At 37.7% G+C, this 21551-nt stretch overlaps 1 protein-coding gene across 3 annotated transcripts in view; it reads left to right on the plus strand.

The window, feature by feature from the left end:
• Positions 1-5551, plus strand: part of LOC5571731 (serine-rich adhesin for platelets) — a 60092-nt gene extending 54541 nt beyond the window's left edge. For all 3 annotated transcript variants that reach the window (XM_021845043.1, XM_021845042.1, XM_021845044.1), the window contains one exon: positions 2267-5551. In XM_021845043.1, coding sequence (XP_021700735.1) covers positions 2267-2322 — 56 coding nt within the window. In that variant the 3' untranslated portion in view covers positions 2323-5551. The remainder of the gene's footprint in view (positions 1-2266) is intronic.
• The last annotated feature ends 16000 nt before the right edge of the window (positions 5552-21551 follow it).

The raw sequence follows: 21551 nt of genomic DNA on the forward strand, positions 1-21551 counted from the left end.
TGGAAAATGTCGTTCCTATTTCCAATTCATAAAAAAGGTGACAAACGTAGCGTGAGTAATTACCGTGGTATTACTTCACTATGTGTCTGCTCAAAGGTATTTGAAATTATCATCAACGACTCCTTATTCAATAGCTGCAAACAGTACATCTCCAGTGATCAGCATGGTTTCTTCCCGAAAAGGTCGGTCACTACTAACCTCGTTGAGTTTTCAACGCAATGCATACGAGCGATCGATGCTGGTAAACAGGTGGACGCAGTGTATCTGGACTTGAAAGCGGCGTTTGATCGTGTTGACCACGGAATCCTTCTACAAAAACTTCGCAAATGTGGCGTGTCCGATAGCTTCATCGATTGGTTTGAATCATATCTCACCAACCGATCGTTATGCGTAAAAATAGGCTCTAATGAATCGAGCTCATTCACGAATTTATCCGGAGTGCCACAAGGCAGCAATCTTGGGCCTTTGTTGTTCTCACTATTCATCAACGACGCATCTCTAGTCTTACCGCCCGGGACCAGGCTGTTCTACGCCGATGATACAAAAGTCTATATGATCGTCGACTCCTTGGATGACTGTCATCACCTTCAGAGATTGTTGAATGATTTCGAAGCGTGGTGCTCACGAAACTGCATGACGTTGAGCATTGAAAAATGCCAAGTTATATCGTTTAACCGAAAGCGGAACCCTATTCATTTCCAATACACGCTATCTGGTACAGCGATTGAACGAGTACAACGTGTCCGTGATTTGGGCGTTTGGTTGGACGAAGAATTCACGTTCAACTATCACTTTAATGACATCGTTTCGAGGGCAAACAAACAGCTTGGTTTTGTTCTGAAGGTAACAGAAGGTTTCAGCGACCCGCTGTGTCTGAGATCCCTTTACTGCGCTCTAGTTCGTTCTATTCTGGAATTTGCTGCGATAGTGTGGTGTCCGTTCCACGCCAGTTGGATTACCCGAATTGAATCTGTTCAGAGAAAATTCCTGCGCCACGCCCTTAGAAATCTTCCTTGGCGTGATCCCAGTAACCTGCCTCCTTACGAAGACCGCTGTCGTTTATTGGGGATTGATACTTTGGAGAACAGGCGTTGTGTATCGCAAGCCGCTTTTGTAGCCAAGTTGCTTCAAGGGGACATCGATTCGTCATCCCTTCTGGCTGATGTTAGCATCTACGCTCCGGAGCGGAATCTGCGTAGACGGAATTTTGTCAGTCTCGGCAGTCGGAACACGCTATACGGACAGCATGACCCAACTAGATATATGGCAACGAAATTCAACGAAATTTATCATCTTTTCGATTTTAACATCACTATGACGACGCTTCGTAATCGATTTGCTGAATACTTTAGACATAGTTAAGTGTGCATTTCATGTAATGTTGATGTTTGTTGCTCGTTTTGTTTTTTAGTTTTACTTATATTCATTAAGACAAATTTTATGTCAGATGGATCAAATACAAATAAATAAATAAATAAATAAATAAATCACCACGTGCGCAGCGATTTTCTAGGCTTCGTATTGCAATTTTCGAGAACGTTCTCCGTGTTGGTAAACATTGACAACTATCGAACAGCATACATAGAACAAATTTGGTTTTGTGTTTAAAATAACTGATTAATCGCGAGTTGAAAAGGTTGCAACAATGTTGCGCTCTGTGATTGTCATGACAATTTTGCTTTTGATTGTATCCTTATCCGCAACAGTTGGGACAAACGGTTGTGAGTGAGCTTGCTTTGTTGTCTGTTTTTCATCCGTTTTGATGACAATTTGATTCACTGGTCCGGACATAGAGGACTTCCCCCTATGTATATTGTAATAATATAAAACAGGAATAATGTCGACACTTGTAGTGACGAACCATACAAATTTTGTGTGAAAATTAGATAAAACTAACACTGTAATAAAAAAATGAGAATCATAGGCATGAAACGCGCTCACCAGTTGGTAATTCATCCTCGAGTGCACACAAATATTGTTTCGCACTCGCCCAACGCGAATCGCGAAACTTCTCGGCATTCCGAAAAAAACACGTCTTGCTTGGGCTTTCCGGAGCTTTGCCACCCCTTAAAAGATTTTCTTATTATGTCGAAAAAGTATTGCACTGCGATTTAGTTAGTTCCACTAGCAAACTTCAACATCAATTCTTAAAAAGCTAAATGTTGACCCACACATTGTTTCAATACGAGAAAGTCTAAAATTGTTGTAACATTATGATCGAACCTTCTTTGGCAACAAATTATAGTATCATTTCTTCTGCTTTCAGGTTTAGAAACCATCACCGAAGGCCGCCGAAGAAGGGTGTCCCGCGACAGTAAGTGACCAATCGCTTGCGCCTCAGCCGAGAGTAACTGCAACGAAACCGTGCCAGGCGGTCGTCGTCGCAGCATTCGTCAGCTGTACGATTCACACCAGCGGCAGAAACGCCGTTTCCTCTATTCGCACTTTTTCGAACAATCCGACGACGAGCTTGATGGCGAAGACAATAGCAGTAGTGAGCTCGAAGAGCACAATAACAACCTTGTCGTCGATGTCATTGGCGGCGAGAGCGATATTGTAGAGGACGAAAACAGCAAGGAGTCAAGTATCTGTGACGATCCGTTATTCAGTGAAGAGGTGGACCCTCTATCTACCAGCGGTTCGGAACAGGTGCTAATCGGTACAGCAGAAGACGTTAGCAGCAATGGCAGAAGGGCGGTAGTTGAGGCGCAGTTCAACGGAAGAACAACCCGATCTAAGCACAGTGCAACGACTGGTGGCGCTGACGAAGAAGATAAGGATTCTTATGCTAGCGAAATCATTCTCACGACCAACAGTGATTGCAGCTTGGATGAGTTTGTATCGTCGGATGACGACAGCAATCTGGAGATATCTGTGGTAACTATTTCTCTCTACTGATGATAACGGGAACAGTTTAATGGTTTTATTTATAAACATAGCGACTAACTGGGTGGCTGCTCTACAGAGCATTGTCATCCGGTTTAAATTTTTCGTTTTTATTATTTTAAGACGAAAGTAACCAAAAACTTTTCAAAAGTATGTAAACAAATTTTTGATGCAATTATGAAATTCAGTTTCAACAATGATGCCGTATTGTGTGGTACTATTATACAAACGTATAGTTTTTATTTTTGCGAAAAATATATTTATTTCAGTATTGTCTGTTCGTTTCATTTCGGAATCTGTTTTACAAGGTTTCCAATTTTTCTGATTGTTTTGTATTGTTCATTAAATAGAGACATGTGATTTGAACTGTTCATTTTATCGCTGCAGAAGAAATATTTATCACGATAAACAACAATCAACAGATGCTAATGTATATATTCTGTAAAAAGTAGCTGCGTTAGAAAGCAATGGACTTAAGGAGTCAAGTTGGAACAGTTTTGAGGCCAATGAAGTTTAACTGTGTAAATCGGTTGATACACAACGAAGGAAGTGTCATATTGGCTATGGTTTGTGTTTGTTATGTTTCCTGAGTTCACAGATTTTCGAAATCTGAAGTAATAATAGTAATCTCAAGTTCATGCCCATGATTTAAGATGCTCACTCTCTGCACTTGTCAACATTTTTTTCTGCGTGGCATCACATCTCAACTAGGACAGAGCCTGCATCTTGGTTTGGTCTTCTATTTCTGGAAAAAGATGACTTAAAACAAAAATACCATTTTTATAATCATTACAACATATTGAATAATGGACACAGATGGCATAACTTAGAATTTATTGTTGTTCATAGACGGCTTTAGATAAAAATTGATTTTCTTTCTGAATTTTCATTAATTTGCTGCGGACAATTTCTTAAAAGTATGGTAAGATAAATACCGAGATTCTGTATCGAAATTTATCGAATTCTCAGCTGCTGTTTTCTCGGCAATGCATCTCGTTGCAATCGGTGCAGAAATTTAAATGTGAGCTATTTAAAATTTAAAATCATCTATATTTATTGTCCATGTTTCATAAAAAAAGTTAAATACAAACCATAGTTAAAGTCATTGATTTCAATCGTTTACAATTGGTTAATGATTCATTTGAATATTGTAAATTCACACGAATCTCTAAAACCGCGGCAGATAACAAGTGGACCTCAATATCGAAAAGCAAACATGTTCGAAGACTTCTTCTGTATATAGAAAAACAACAAGACACAAATAAATGTTGAAGCCATAGAACATAAGTTGGACAGAAGGTATGTTTCGTTAAAAGATTCAGGGATTCGTCTCAGTAGCGTTACGTGTTCATCTTCATCTAAATAGGTTCCCATTAAATCCACGAACTTACTCAACATTCAAGCACACCATCAATCAAGCATCTCATTTCCTGTTTATCGAACGTTATATGTACGATGTTAGCGAAATGAGTGTATGTATTGCTTTGCACCATTTCCCAACATGTTAGACATGTCTGGAAAGTTAAGCTGTATGTACAAAAACTATAGTAATGACACTAACTCGTACATTTACGTTCATTGAAACCACGCAAGAAAAGGGTGTTAGATCATCTTTAAGCGTAACCTGACACATACACACATGCAGTGACATAAGAGTTTAGTTTAGTATGCAGTAATTGAACAACTCACTGAAAGTTAATTCAAACAATGCTCTGTATTTACTGATCGTGTATCTATTTCTTATAATTATAGAATACAAAGCAAACGCTAAGAATCAGAAGTAAATTATTGAATAAATTAATACTACAAATTAAATTTATTAAGATCGAAATATCATTAAATACGTTATAAACATATTGCATCTGTCGTGAAATCGGAGATGGATGTGACAGGAAAACATAAATAAAGAAATCTATTTTTAAGACTACACGAAAAACAACAAAAAGTTTCAACGCAACTGAAATAAAAATATTTATAAATATTCAATTTAATTTAATTGCTTACAAAAACAAACACATTTGTAAAACTGTGAGAAATATATTTGCTTCCCAGAACGCTGCTGCTGAAAAGTGTTTAAGCAAAGCATTATTTGTACATTATTCACGTGTAAACCTAATATTCTAGCGTAATTCACATCTCTTAATCACGAACTTACACAGATACACGAGTCGCCCCCAAAAAATCCTACGCACATACACTCACTCATAACACAATCAAACACCAATCATTACGTTCACCTTCTCTCTCGTCGGTTCACGAGTATGTATATGCATTCATTCCTTTTTTCTTGTACTTGAACATATTTGGAAAGAGCGGAATACTTCTTCATCCTTTCTGTTCGTTGCTTTCTGTCTTTGTTCTTTCTTAAAGAGAGTCCAACATTGTAAATCTTTCCTCTTATGTAAGAATATATAATTGCCAGGAAGTAAAATAATATAAGATTCACGAAGCAAAACATAACATTCAAAACACACGCAGAAGTGAGAACAGAATGCAAATGAGAATACACGATGAAAATAGCGTAAATTATTCAGATAAGTGTATGCCGTAGTGGAGAAATGAAATGTGCAAACTGATATGCATACATTTGCGACACAAAAACATACAGATTATGAAGTATATGAAATGAAAATAAAAAAACAGTAGAAGCGATACTATATACATAGTAATATTGAGTAAAAAATACATAAAAAATAAATGAGCAAAAAAGTAAATAGTAAGTAAAAAATTTGTAATATTTGTAGATTTGTTTGTGGACAGGTTAATAATCTAAGCTCTATATAAATATTGTTGAATAGATATATCGTAAAATTGTGTTAAAAGAAAATGAAAAGTTGTTTTATTTTAAAAATACACAAAATCTGGATAATAATTAAATGCATATAAATAATAAATAACAATGATAAAATTAATCACAGTTAGTTATATGTGTATCCGAAAAGAAAACAATTCTGGTTATCATTTTTCTTCTCTTTATTGTCTCTGTTCAATGGAAGAAAGGTCAAAATTTTCTGCGCATAACTATATTTATGAATTTCTTGGAACGAAAATTTAATCAAAACTCATGAATCATTAAAATCACGCCACAATCTTCGTATCGGGGCCCATCCTCGGTTGGGTTCCATGCTTGCCAAATCGTGCGCATGATCTGCCCATCAAGCTCCTGCGCTACACGCCTGATTATAGCTATTTATCAACCAGAACTAAAACAAAGACAATCTTTGCAGGGTTATTTTTCTTGGCATTAACGTCCTAACTGGGACAGAGCCTGCTTCTCAGTGTTCTTATGAGCACTTCCATAGTTATTAACTGAGAGCTTTCTTTGCCAATGTTGCATTTTCGCCTTCGTATATCGTGTGGCAGGTACGATGATACTCTATGCCCATTTGAAGTGAGCTTCGTGGCCGTGCGGTTAATGTTACCCAGCATTAAGCAAGGAGTGTGGGTTCTATTCCCGCTTCAGCCCGGAATACTTTGCCAGGAACGTATTTCGACTCTGCCACTAGGCGTTGCATGCTAGTCCGTTGTCTAGCGTAGCCATTCAAAATGTATATGGGATTTACTATGGGAAAACTTACTTTTGCAAGGAAAAATCGCCATGGGTCGTCCTCTACCAAAAGAATCTGATCACAGACATTGATAGGTGTTACGACAAGGTGTACCGGTATTCGCCATGTACCAGTTATTCGTCACCCCGGATTATATACCGTTTTACAACATATATGGCTGCCAATTGTTTAGTGTTCGCTAAATTGCTTTAAGGTGATACGGAAACATTCTTGGAAACCGCAAAATTTGCTCAGAAAATAATAGAAAAACATTATTTTCCTTTGCACCTATTTTTCGCCATGGTGTTCTTGATTCGCCACCCTCCATAAGAAATCAAAGTAGGTGGCTAATTCAGGAACCTAAATTGAAAACGTGGCGAATATTGGTACAAGTGGTCCAGTATTCGTCACCCCCATTTTAATACAAAAACAAAGTTTCTGGCTGGTTTTTATATTTTCCCTGCTGAGTATAAATTAAAAGCTTTCGTTTAATGTATTGACAGTAACCAAAGGTCTTTTCATTTATGTATAAACAATATTTTTCCTTAGGGTGGCCAAAACTTGAACACCTCCCCTATTGTTATTCCTTTACGCGTTAAACAACGTCGCCTTGCCTCTAGGTTTTCATTGAATAACTTTTTTTGCAAGTGTTGGATTGTTTTGCGGTCTTCAACAATACCGTGCAAAATAAGTTTTCAGTTCAAAATTTCAAAAAACGTGCAAAAAAAGTAACACCATTTCTCACCATGAAACGTCTCATGCAAAAATAAGGTTTAGGCGAAAAAAAAATGTATGGACCCTTTTTTTTGCACGGCCGTGTAAAAAAAAATCCTTAGCTTAGCTTAGCTTAGCTTAGACTGACTACACATATCAATGGTTGCTATTCCGTGATTGACCGAAGTCAGTGAAAATGCACAAAAAATCAACTAGAAGTTTGGCTGGGATTGGCCATAATCTTCTTCAATGTGCATAATTCAGTGCCTCTATTTATACAGGGTCAATAACGGCGCCGGCCACGTCCTTGCAATCAGGTGGGATTGGGGGAAGGAATGTTAGTGTGTAACCTTTGCTATTTGGAGACCGTGTTTGCCTCTGCATCTCCACAAAGGTTACTGGGAGGGATGTTTGTTAATGGGAAGGATCGTTGGGTCACAGGATTCACTTTGATAAGCGATTAGACCATGATAAATAATGATTTGTGAGATATATACATGCTTATTTGTAAATATAAAATTTTCATTTGATATGAACAATTTCTATGTAGTGGAAAATTATGCCGACACTTGAGGTGACGAACCATTCAAAGTTTGTTGAACAAATACCTAAATGTAACATTCCTACAGCTGTCAGGACGAAAGCATGTGTTATTATATTTTACTTATTTGAAAAGAAACAAAAAACTTGATTGCTTGGAACATCATACAACACTCTTATTCTTATGCCGACACTTACAGTGGCGAACCATCCAAAGTTTGTTGAATAAAGTGAACTTTTCGCAAGTCTACACTTGTAGTGTCGAACCATTCAAAGTTTTTTTTTTAATTACAAAAATAAAGGTAAAAAGGGGTGTTCTGAAAATAAAAAAAAATGTGAAACATAAATAATTCATGAATCAGAGTTTGTGTCGACACTCACAGTGACGAACAATTCATAGTTTGTTGAAAATTCATATTTACGTCCCACAATTGTAACGATTAAATGTGCAGTCATACATATTTTATAGATTAGAAATAGTAGCATGAAACGAGCTCACCAATTGATCCTTTATCCTTCACTGTACAGCCACAATCCACTCTCAGCCTCACTCGTTTGCTCGGCTATATAAAAGCACTCAGAAAAAAAAAGGCGCGCGACCCGAAAAGGAAAAAAAACTTGGCTTTCTTGACGCACTGCCCAGCAGCAAGCGTCAAGGTCAAAGGATCAAAAAGAACTAACCGATCACGCCACTTTTCACTTACTAGACCGACGCGCGACATGTTTGATCCTGCCCTCGTCGCTGGCCCCCGTAGGAGCAAGCGTCAAGGTCGAAAGATCAGACAGAACTCTGCACGGCCGTGTAAAAAAAAATCCGTGCAAAAACTGAAACGGGTGTATTTTTTATCGTAAAAATACCTATCGATGCCTGTGTTCAGAATTTTTATAGAGACAGGGTATCGACTACCTGGAAAAACCTGGAAAGTCAAGCAATGTCAGTGAGTCAGGGAATTTCACTGCAGGTCAGGGGAAAATTATCTATCAATACTATATTACAACATCAAACGAGTTGCTTTTCTGAAAGGTAATCGATAAGGCCAACTCAGCAATACAATATTTAAATGGGTACCCGAATAAAAAATACAATACAAAAACAATATAACGTATTGAAACAGTACCATTCAATATATTGGAAAAACAATACAGTATATGTAAAATGACAATACAATTACAGTACAATATATTGTTTTGAACAGTTCACTGTATGGTATATGAGATTTTTTGCAATATAATGTATGGGTGGTTAAGTATCGTAACAATACAAATATAGATATTTTCTCATACAAACATTTTGAAAATACAATACGATATAATGTTCATGTATTGTCTTGATTAGCAATTCGTGTATTGTTGTACAATACAAAAACAATTCAACGAACTGTATCATGGTTGCATTTGTCGTTACAGCTAATGTCAAGTGACTTCTAAAAAACTACTTATTTTTACTTTTTGAATATTTTTCACCTAACATTTCTTGCTTTCTGAACTTGTTTTGTTTATTTCTTTCAGCGAAGCTACATAGAAAAAAGCAACAGTTGTTTTACGCGAAAATAGGAATTTGACAAAAATTGTAAGGTATAAAACCAATTGAAAACAATACAATGTTCTGTTACAAAATATTATATTGTTTTTGATTTGTATATCCAAACAAGAATAATGTTGCTTCGACATTCAATTACAATACGCTGTATTGTATCCAATACGTTATATTGTACATTAATGGTTTATTCCATTCACTGAATGATACGTTTTTATCCGGGTAATCACTCTATTAAAATATCATTGAAAAAACGCTACTGTCCATAGTAATGTAAATTATATTTTACTATCTATAAAAACCCCCAGAATTTCAAATTTTGAAAATGTGATGAATTGGGATCCAAGCATTACTTCAGGATTTTTATCAGAAGGTTTCTTATAGTGATGTCCAGGTTTATTGAAATAAACTCAGAAATTTTGAATTTGTTTACCGGCATATCGTTCTATTTTGCTCGAAGTAAGAGTGAGCAGGCATTGAAAATGTTCAGCTCATGAGCAAAAATCAGTCGATTTTAGGCACCGTTGATGCTCAGCTAAGGGGTATATAACAGTGATCGATCATGATCACTAACTGGAGTCAAACTGAGTGGTACTGTTCGCTCGGGAAACATGGTCGCTTCGATTGTGTAAAGTTCATGCTCATTACGCTCACTCACATCTTCAATGCCTGAGAGTGAGCATGGAGAAGAAAGCAATGAATACTAGATGGATGGATAGGTACCGTAAGGGAACGGCGAGAGAAATTGAATTAGATGTTGAAGAGGGCATACCATATGAAACAGTATGGATCAATGCACGAGCTCACTAATTTGACGTTTGAGCGGTGCCGAATTCACTGGTTGTTATGGTCACATAAATAACACGGCACCGCTAAAACGCCAAATAGTGAACTCGTGCATTGATCCATTACTTGAAACGTCCTTCCTTGTGGCTAACGTCCCCTATGGGAACGGCTTGGTGTGTTTTTAGAATGACACTACCGAGACAGCCCTGTGGATGTGAAGAATGCGTTCAACAGCGCAAGCTGGGAAGCAATAGCACACGCGCTTCACCGGTGCAGTTGTGTAAGCTTCTAGAAAGCTATTTTGATGGTAGGATTCTATTGTATGACACAGAGGAGGGGCAGAAAAGAGTTCGAATTACCGCGGGAGTTCCTCAAGGTTCAATTTTGGGCCCGCTGTTATAGAATGCGATGTACGATGACGTACTGAGGCTGCCCCTTCCGACGGGTGTTAAGATTGTTGGCTTCGCCGACGATATCACCCTAGTGGTCTATGGTGGATCGATGGAGGAAGCAGAGTTGATAGCAGCGCACTCTATTTCTATAGTTGAGGAATGGATGAAGTCTAGGAAACTAGGACTGGCCCGTCACAAAACTGAGGTGGTGGTGGTCAATAACCGCAAGTCCGAGCAACGGGCGCTTGTCTCGGTAGGTGATTGCCCCATAGAGCGATCCCTTAGGCATCTCGGGGTAATGATCGATGACAACCTCAGCTTCGCTAGCCACGTTGTATATGCCTGTAAAAGGGCATCTACGGCTATAGCGGCGCTTTCGGGAATGATGTCTAACAGCTCTGCTGTAATTGCCAGCAAACGCAGGCTCCTGGCAATCATAGCGCTATCCAACTTTTTTCACAGGCATCGGATTGCTTTGGGGTCTTCGACAATGTTATTCATTGTAGAAATACATATCGAGATCTGTGTTCAGTATTTTCATAGAGCTCAATGCGTGACCTCTAGCGATTTTTCTTTGCAAAAGTATGTTTTCCTATAGTAAATCCCATACAAACTTTGAACGGCTGGCGCGTAAATATAGTTTCACCGATCGAGCTGGAATTTTGCACAGTTGATATGGGACCTAAATGCAATCCAAAAAGTGGACTGGAGCGAGAATCTAATTTTTTCTTGTAACCGTGTCTTAGGCTACTATCCATACTAAGGTATGGAGAACCAATGTGGTCAAAAGCGCTGAGAACGAGCAGAAACCTAAAGCGGTTGGAAAGCACGTACAGGTAATGTGCTTAAGAGTAGCAAGTGCATACCGGACGGTATCTAAAGAGGCCGTGTGCATCATAGCCGGGATGACGCCCATCGGGCTCATCATCAAGAAAGATGTTCAATAGGGCACTTGCAGCCTTTGTTTAGTGTGCCCAACGGACCCCTTTGATTTTGCTGGGAAACGTTTCGTAACGTGTTTTTCGTTTCAAACCGTTATCCAGCAAAATCAAAGGGAGCCGTTGGGCACACTTTTGTTTGCTGCAAGCGCCCTATGCTTCAACCAAAGGGGTACCAGAGAAGTCCGCGACACGTGTAAAGAGGGCACGCTCAGAAGCTGGCAGCAGGAATGGGATAACTCCACTAATGGTAGATGGACCCATCGGCTAATACCAAATGTGTCGGATTGGTATAGAAGAAACCATGGGGAAATGAACTTCCACCTGACGCAGTTTCTGGCAGGACATGATTGCTATAGAGCGCTGCATATGACGAGCCTAACCTCACTTATTTGACAGCTGCTGGTCCTGTTGTTTACGTTTCGGACTTAGTCGTTTTTTCCATCATTTTTTCATCTTCGCATTTCTATCACCAGCATGCTGATGGTGACGATTTTCCACAGTAGGAAGATAGAATAATACGATCCGTCGGTATCTGCAGTGGATTTGACCGCTCCTCGCAGCAACTTTCACGAAATTAAGAATGATTCGAAAAAAGTACTAAGTCCAAACTGTAAACAACAGGACCAGTACCTGTCAAAATTGATGCGTGACGTCACAGTGCAGTGGAGTATACTGCCCATAAACGCATAATTGTCCCATGTGAATAGGAAATTAGGGGCCCAGATAGCCGTAGCGGTAAACGCGCAGCTATTCAGCATGACCATGCTGAGGGTCGTGGGTTCGAATCCCGCTGGTCGAGGATCTTTTCGTTAAGGAAATTTTCTCGATTCCCAGGGCATAGAGTATCTTCGTACCTGCCACACGATATACATATGCAAAAATGGTCAATCGGCAAAGAAAGCTCTCAGTTAATAACTGTGGAAGTGCTCATAAGAACACTAATCTGAGAAGCAGGCTTTGTCCCAGTTGGGACGTAACGCCAGAAAGAAGAAGAAGAATAGGAAATTCAGCAAACATGGGACTTTCATGCGTTTATGGGCAGTATAGACAGTACCTGCATAGGTTCGGGCACTTTGAATCTCCTGCGTGCCCCAATTGTGCTGGTGTGGAGGAAACAGCGGAGCATGTCGTGTTCGATTGCCCCCGTTTCATTGTTGTGAGAAGTCGCATGCTCACTACATGCGGAGGGGACATGTCCCCCGACAATATAATAGAGAGAATGTGTGCGGATGCCGAGTGCTGGAATGCAGTAACTACGGCTGTCACTCACATTATGTTAGAATTGCAGCACCTATGGCTGTTGACTGCAGAGGATTAGCCCTGCCGAGGCTGGTCTTTTGTAACATTGTTTAAGTCGGCTAGGAGAAGCAGTATGCCTAGGCTACTTCTGCTACACGTGTTGTGCTATATGCACTGGCCCTTCCTCGAAGAAATACTGTTAGGTGGTTCCGTGGAGATAAGGGTCTGAGTCCAAGGGTAATGTCGATGCACTGTACACCACTTGAGCAATTCTAAAAGCATTGCTCAAGTACAGTGCATGGGTTGGTTTTAGCGTGTCGTCGTTGGTGCGTCATCCCTGAGTTACCTTCACAGGGGATCTGTTTGCAGATTTCCCCCGTGTAAAAAAATCAGAGGGGGTTGTGTACAAGACACGACCGCATGACATTAACTACGCCTAGTGATTTTCTGCATTTGAATTTGTAACCTTTCAAAAAAAGTTACAATATTTTGTACTATAGCAATCAACCTATTGAATTAACTACTCTTGTAAATAGCTTTTTGTAAATAGTTTTTGTATATACTTAATTTAATTTGTTAGTTGTTAGAATCTTTTTTCTTAAAATATATTGAATTTGTGGTCATGAAATAAAATAAAAAAAATGAATTAGAATATGAAATAAATAAATCTAGTGTAAAAATCCCTATCCTTTCCTACCCATTTTCCTTGGTGTCAGATGCCCTTCACAACCCTATTAGAATTTGAATTTACAAACCATTTCCAATATCCCCCTGACACCAAAGACCGTGTGCACCAACCATATTGAACGTTGGATACACGTCACCCCAATATGGATTCCAGGATCAGTGATTCAGCTGATATAAAAACCCCATGCATCGATGGATCGATCTCTTATTCGGTAACAGTTGCTCTAAAGTTAAAGTAGTTCGTGGTTTTTAAAAACGTTTTATCCCCATCTCACAGTAACAGTTAGTGACACTGAGAAAAATCTACACGTCAAGGTCGTGTGTTTTACTTATAGATTTGCGCAATGAGGAAAACCACATGATTTGAGTGTGGTAGCCATATGGATTTCATCATTGATTTCACGGTATGATAGCATGTGTATCAACATTAGGTTGTCATGTGAAACAAACATGAATTTCCAAATATTAAATCATGAAAACCAACTGATTTGCTTACTGAATTCGAAATGTAGTAGCTTTAGATAGTCATGTGTGATAGAACATAAATGTCAAGGGACTGAAAGAAGAAATTTGGTAAAAAAACTTTTGCTCCCCAAAATATGGATCTGAGGCTCCTCTGCTTGTCGCAAGCTCTCTTGATTTTTTTTCAAACCCGTGAGTTAGCAACAAGCGGGGCGCCGCAAATCCATAATTTGGGAAGCCAGGGATAAGCATATTCCATTTTTTTCGAAACTGAAAGCCAGGAAAATCTGTTAGTGGAATCCGATTTTTCTACTAAACTATACATTATAATCAATGTTTTCTTATAGAAAGGTAGAACTCTCGTACATCGGTCAACTTCACTAATAAAAGAAAAATCGAATTCACAAATTTTCATCTAACACTTTCAGCTTCAAAATTTGCTTCTTCTCTTTGGAAGCATGATGATGACTGTCGTTCGACACGAGGTCCAACCGCAATTCAGTTCACTATGCATCCCAGGGGTTGATCACAAACAATCTATAAGCTTTGAACATGGAAATCGATAGCATAGCTCATGGATTTCATCATAACAATCTCATTGCGCAAATCAATGAATCGACCAACTTGAACATGATGATTATGACACAAGATAACCATAAGCAAAACACACTGAATCCGTGTTGGAGTGATGATCTATGCGTCCATAGGTTGACACATACGAATCTGAAGAGAAAGCTTCGGGAACTTATGTGGAAAAAATATGGAATCCCTGTTGTCGGTTGATGAATCAATTCATGAAGCAAAACACAGGAATTTAATGTGTAACACACACGAAGTTTGCAAGAAAATCATAGCAAATCGATATGGATGTTCATGAATCGATCCATAATTTTAAACACACAGATCGAGCGTGTGGATTTTTATCAGTGGAGACTAGTGCCTGCGTGAGTGTCGGACGAATTAACCCGGCCGTGAAGTTTTCCTGTGCCCGTCAGTGAAGCTTATTGGTCTGACGGTTGTGCCACGTGAGTGAGAGTCGACCAAGTTAGTGGGTGCTACTACCAGCGAGACGGAGAAGGCGTCCCGACGACAACCCGGTAGGCACGTTGAAGTTTGAAGGCGGCAAAAATTGCGCCAACCCGAACCTAGAGGCAGCATCGAGACGCGGCGTCGCGTCATCAGCGAGCGTCGAAGATGTGTCAAATCCAAATTTCCCTATTTTCATCCATCCTATTCAAATTTAAAAACGTGAATTAAAGAACTTTTGTTGAATTCGAATATCTAGCGTAACATTTGAAAAGGGCCTAACTGCAAAATGTAAACAAACTTGATTATTCATTATTCGTATCATTTTTTACGTAAATTATTCCTACATACTCTTACGGGCATGCAAAATGCATTATTAATGGTAATTTCATTCAAATTTAAAAGGGCCTATCTGAAAATGATAAAACTAAAAAGGCCTAACTGGTCATAAAAGGGCCTAACTGAAAATTTCCATCAAAATCAGATTGGCCCTTCCGTGCATTTTTAATTTTCCTCCATATTTTTCAATATTTAGCCATTGTATAGTGTTTTTGAAATATTTGAAAAGCGTCTATCAGCATAACGTAAAAATTGAGAAATGCTCGATTGAAGATTCTGTAACATATTGATTGTTACTATTTTAAACTCATTGCTATCTAATAGTTTTAAACTTTTGTTCGACACTCATAGTCTATTACTGGGCCACGTAACGTTTTAAATCTAACATAACATAAAATCTAGTAAAAAATGTGAATTCAAACATCATCGGCAGATAGGCCCTTTTACGAGTCTTCAAACCAGTTAGGCCCTTTCAATTAGGCCCTTTCAATTAGGCCCTTTAATTGAACATGGTTTCAGTTAGGCCCCTCCAGTTAGGCCCTTTTATTTAACATAGTTCCAGTTAGGCCCTTTTGGAATTTGTTAATTTTATTGATTATTGAATAGATTTTCAAAGTTTTAGAACAAAATTAATCGATTATGTGAGAAAATCAACATTGAATATTGAAAATTCTTTATTGAAGATTCTGTACTATATTGATTATTCATATTTCAAACCCTTTCTCCTATTTACTAGTTTTATACTTGTGTTCAACACTCATAATAGTCTACTAGGTGGCCCATAACGTTTTAAATCTTAAATAACAAAACAACTCGTGAAAATGGTTGAATTCAAACATCATCGGCAGATAGGCCCTTTCACGAGTCTGCAAACCAGTTAGGCCCTTTCAGTTAGGCCCTTTGATTGAACATGGTTTCAGTTAGGCCCCTCCAGTTAGGCCCTTTTTTTAAACTTAGTTCCAGTTAGGCCCTTTTGGAATTTGTTAATTTTATTGATTATTGAAGTGATTTTCAAAGTTTTAGATTAAAATCAATCGATTAGGTATGTGAGAAAATCAACATTGATTAATAAAAATTCTTTATTGAAGATTCAGTACTATATTGACTCCTATTTCAAGCCCATTGTCTTTTTTGCTAGTTTTATCATAATCTTAATGCGAAGTTAGTTGAAAAACTGATTTTTTATCCTGAAAAAAAAAAAATTAAAAATTAAAAATTTTGAATAATTTTTATTTGTTCATTTTTATTTGTTGCCTCTAGTTGTGGATCGAGTTCCAAAAGTCGCGATTTTCACAAAAACAAATTCGTTTGTTTTTGTAACAGCCCTGCAAGAATTCTTCTTATACTTCTTCTTGGAATTACGTCCTCACTGGGACAGAGCCTGCTTTTAAGCTTTGTGTTCAATGAGTACTTCCACAGTTATAAACTGAGAGCTTTTTTTTTGACAAGTTGCCATTTTCGCATTCGTATATCGTGTGACAAGTACGAAGGTACTCTATATTCAGGAAAGTAAAGGAAATTTCCATTACGAAAAAACCTGGACCGACCGGGAATGGAACTCAGATACCTTCAGAATGGCTTTGCTTTGTAGCCGCGGACTTAAACTGCTCGGCTAAGGAAGGCCCTCAAGTATAAAACAAGTAAAAAAGTGAATGGGTTTGAAATAGATATAATAAATAAGGTACTGAACCTTCAACCGAGAATATCCAATATTTAGCTATTACATTGTTTTTCTCTCGCTTTATTTTATTCAAAAACTATGAAAATTATTTCAATAAGCAATAAAATCAACAAATTCCAAAAGGGCCTAACTGGAACTATGTTTAATAAAAGGGCCTAACTGGAGGGGCCTAACTGAAACCATGTCCAATCGAAGGGCCTAACTGAAAGGGCCTAACTGGTTTCAAGATTCATTGAAGGGCCTAACTGCTGATGATATTTGAATGCAACCATTTTCACTAGTCGTTATGTTATTTGAGATTACTAACGTTCTGGGCCACGTAATAAACCATAATGAGTGTCTAACACAAGTATAAAACTAGTAAAAAAAGTGAATGGGTTTGAAATATCAATAATCAATATGTTGCTGATTTTGTATAGAATAGTTTCCAATACTTAGCTTGTATGATATTGTGTTGTTTTCTCACATAATCATTAAATGTTGTCGAAGAATTATGCAAATCACTTCAATAATCAATAAAATTAGCAAATTCAAAAAGGGCCTAACTGGTTTGAAAATTCGTAAAAGGGCCTATCTGCGGATGATGTTTGAATTGAACTATTTTTACAAGTTGTTGTGCTATTTCAAATTCAAATCGTTGTGAGCCACGTAATAGACCATTATAAGTGTCGAACACAAGAGGTTATCCGAAAATGACGTCCATCAATTGGGGCCTCCTCCAATGGGGGGATGTACGAAAATGTGACAGTGCATGGATTGGGTATTAGAAAAAGCGTGACAGAGGGGGTAGAAGGGTTCTAGAAATCCCGAAAAACGATGGACGTCATTTTTGGATCTTCCCCAAGTATGAAACTAATAAAAAGCGAATGGGTTTGAAATAGGAATAATCAATATGGTACTGAATCTTCAACAGAAAATTTCCAATATTTAGCTATTAGATAGTGTTTTTTCACATAATCGCTAAATTTTGTTCAAGATTTATGCAAACCAATTCAAAAATCAATAAAATTAGCAAATTATAAAAGGGCCTAACTGAAACCATGTTCAATCAAAGGGCCTAACTGAAAGGGCCTAACTGGTTTGAAGATTCATAAAAGGGCCTATCTGCCGATGATGTTTGAATTCAACAATTTTTACGAGTTGTTGTGTTATTTGAGATTTGAAACATAATGAGCCACGCAACAGACTTTAATGGGTGTCGAACACAGGTATGAAACTAGTAAAAATGCGAATGAGTTTAAAATAGGAATTATAAATATGGTACGGAATCTTCAATTGAGAATTTCTCAATGTTTACGTTTTGCAGATAGGCCCTTTTCAAATGTTACGCTTATATATTATATATATTATATTATATTATATTTTTTTATGACCACATTCTCCCTTTTCCACCATCTTGAGTGTTGATTGTTCGACTGGTGCAAAAAGCTTGGGAAGTGAGTCCGCCCAAAAGTTCAATTTCTCCCGGATAGACCCTGAGGAGCAAGTGGAAAAGTATTAGAATAATCAATTTAAATCTCCAGAAAAAACTAATTAATTTCCCAATAATTATCATTAACTCTCATTTAACTATCAAATTTTAGTCGATTGTCATAGTTGCAGCCTTCCTTTAGTTCAAACTCTAACATAATATCGTAACGGTCGTAACATTATAGCTTTTCAATTGACACCCAGTCCCAGTATATTGCCGTAAGACGTAGTTAACGTCAATAGAATAATGAGCGAAGAAGCAGAAATTGGTCTGCTTTTATAGTGTGCTTCCCGGGTGCACGACGTTAGGCATAAGGACGTTAGGCATAAGTACGATAGGCATAAATACGATAGGCATAATGGACGTTTGGCATAATGGATATTTGGCATAATGGATATTTGGCATAATGGACATTAGGCTTAATGGACGATAGGCATAATTCCCAAAATAAAAAAAATGAAATCATTTGTGTGAAAAGTGAGCTGACTTTATTTTGGTAATTGTGGAGGGCTTCAAAGATCAAAAGTGTTTCCGTTGAAATACGATTGCCTTGCAGTCGTCCCATAGTTGTGAATCCTTTGAGGTCAATTTCTAGGAAAAAACTTGATAAAATTATTAGCATGAAAATGCTGGCAATTGCCTTCATTAGCTTTGTGGTAACTTCTGTGACCATAGAGCAAAGCCATTCTGAAGGTATTTTAGTTTGGCTTCAAGTCGATCGAGGATCCTAGGCCATGAAGTATGAATGTGGTCATGTATCGTGCACAAATAGGAATGCAAAATGGCCACTTTGGCATTGCAAACATTTGATTAATAATGGTGGAAGTATTCCTAGAACACTAAGCTAAGAGCTTGGGTTGGGGCGTTATGCCAAGACTATGAACGACGCTGTAACTGCTGCTCATATTTTGAGTTTGGTTGTATATATTGGCAATTTTTTCATCAGAGGTTATCCCTTCTTTAAATTGAAGGCTGTTCTTTATAGTACTGTATTATAGTATTATAGTACTGTAGACAAAATTGTTGGAGTTAGTGCTGCTAATGTTTTAATCAGATTTGTTTTCTTTTATAATTAAACTGTTCTTCCGAGACATACTTATTCAAAAATGTATGTCACTATTGCTCTGAATATTTCCATTCTTTATACTTATATGGTCAATCTAATGACTGTAAGAAAGGGACCTTCTTTCAATAAAAGGCTGTTTTGCGGATTCTTGCTGTTCTAATAGTTATTGGAATTGCAGATGTAAATGTTTCCTTAAAAAATGCACGCCATGCTAAATGCTGAATACTCTGATACGTGAAATTGGAGCTTGACTGTTATATTGACTTAGAAATCAAAGTTTACTTTTCAAATTCGACGTATTTCAAATATTTTTAAGATGCTTCAAGGTGCATATGTAACTGAGATTCTACCCCATTACCCTGAATCCCATTACCCCGAATGCCATTAACCCGAACGCCATTACCCCGAATTCCAAATCCCCGAACGATCCATCACCCCGAATGACATTTACCCGAATTCCAATATCATGGGGAAATATCATCAATATCATCGTGTCAAGATAATTGTAAATTCGGGGAAATAGCATTCGGGGTGATGGAATTCGGGGTAATGAAATATTCGGGGTAATGGAATTCGGGGTGGTGGCATTCGGGGGAATGGGATTCAGGGTAATGGGGTAGAATCGTAACTGATCAAAATTGTTTGAAAATGATCGAAAATTTTTGGAAGAAGAGGCAAAGGAACTGTTTTAATCACATTAAATTAATGAGCAATTTTGAAGTGGGAATGTAACGCTTTTATTGGCATCACACTACCAGAATATAATTGTTGAAGACAATGTCACCTATGAATTTTTGACTTGATCTTAGATTGTTGCCTTCAAGTGAATCATTTGCATTATAAGTACTGAAAATTACATGGAAAATTTCCCTTCTTTAGAATTAACGCAATTATGTAGAAATAATATATCAAAATATATCATATATTGCGATTTTTTTTACCACTTTGACTTTGATGATCTGAATTTCGTCTTTCTCAGATTTCGCCTTCGATTTCGCTGCCCCTTTTCGATCACCGCCGCCCATGCAATTATCCTGATGTTCATAACAGTTCACTCCGGCCGGCTCAGTGTTTACCATTTTCTCTTTGTTCACTCACCAGCTGGTCTGATTTACATAACAAAACCAGCTGGTCTTCCGATGTTTACAGTCATCGTCATTGTTCTAACCTCCAGCTGGTGTGTCGAAACCAGCTGGTAGTGTCAGAAATCAAGGATGAAAGGTAAATGGTGTTTGAAAATGTACCATCAGTACATTATTGGCAGCTTCTCAATTTCGTCATGAAAGTCTAATCATTCGTGAAAATTACAATACTCACAAACTAAACTTTGCTCATCGCAAATATGAATGGATACTTCCAAAAATGGATTGAACTGGACTTAAGAATGATAACAATATCCATGAATCTTCTTCCATATCTTCCGATAATGGATTCATTGTCAAATTTCATAACACCGGAAATAGTAATTTATAACCAATTAATTAACCCACCCCCTCGTAACACTTTTTGTATGAATATTCCATTTTTTTTTATGACCTGTTACATCTTAAAGACACCTACCCACCTCCATCAACGTAATGGAATTTGTAAATGGATCCGAATAATTTTCGATATGAGAAGAGTTTTGAATGACACACACTCAAATTATTTTATGCCAAACGTCCATTATGCCTAACGTATTTTATGCCTAACATCCATTATGCCTAATGTCTTTATGCCTAACGTCCATTATGCCTAACATACTTATGCCTAACGTACTTATGCCTAACGTACTTATGCCTAACGTCTTTATGCCTAATGGGGTATACTCGTGCTTCCCAACCCACGTGTTTTAACGTGTTTGGTTGCGTAAGAAAGGGGTCGACATTTTCACAATTTTCGACAGTCTATCGTCAAAAATCAAAAGTTTTCTTAATTTGAGTAAAATATTGTATAAATTCCCGACCGATTGGTGGGAAAATATTAAAAACCAACCGGTAAATGGCTGAATTATTAGTATTCAAAATCTTACATAATTTCGTGACGGTCGCAACATTTTAGATTTTCAATTTTGACACCTAGTATATTGCCGTAAGACGTAGTTAACGTCAAAAACAAAAAAAAAAGAGTTGGGCTAGCTCGTGGTTCATTCTTCGCCGGATAGCACTCGTGGATAATATCAGATTATACTTTCTAGGCGGCGTTTAGGATAGTTGTACATTAAATTTCACACTACAGTTTGTAGCACTTTTCGTAG

Source organism: Aedes aegypti, chromosome 2 (genome assembly GCF_002204515.2).
Source record: "Aedes aegypti strain LVP_AGWG chromosome 2, AaegL5.0 Primary Assembly, whole genome shotgun sequence".
Lineage (NCBI taxonomy): Eukaryota > Metazoa > Arthropoda > Insecta > Diptera > Culicidae > Aedes > Aedes aegypti.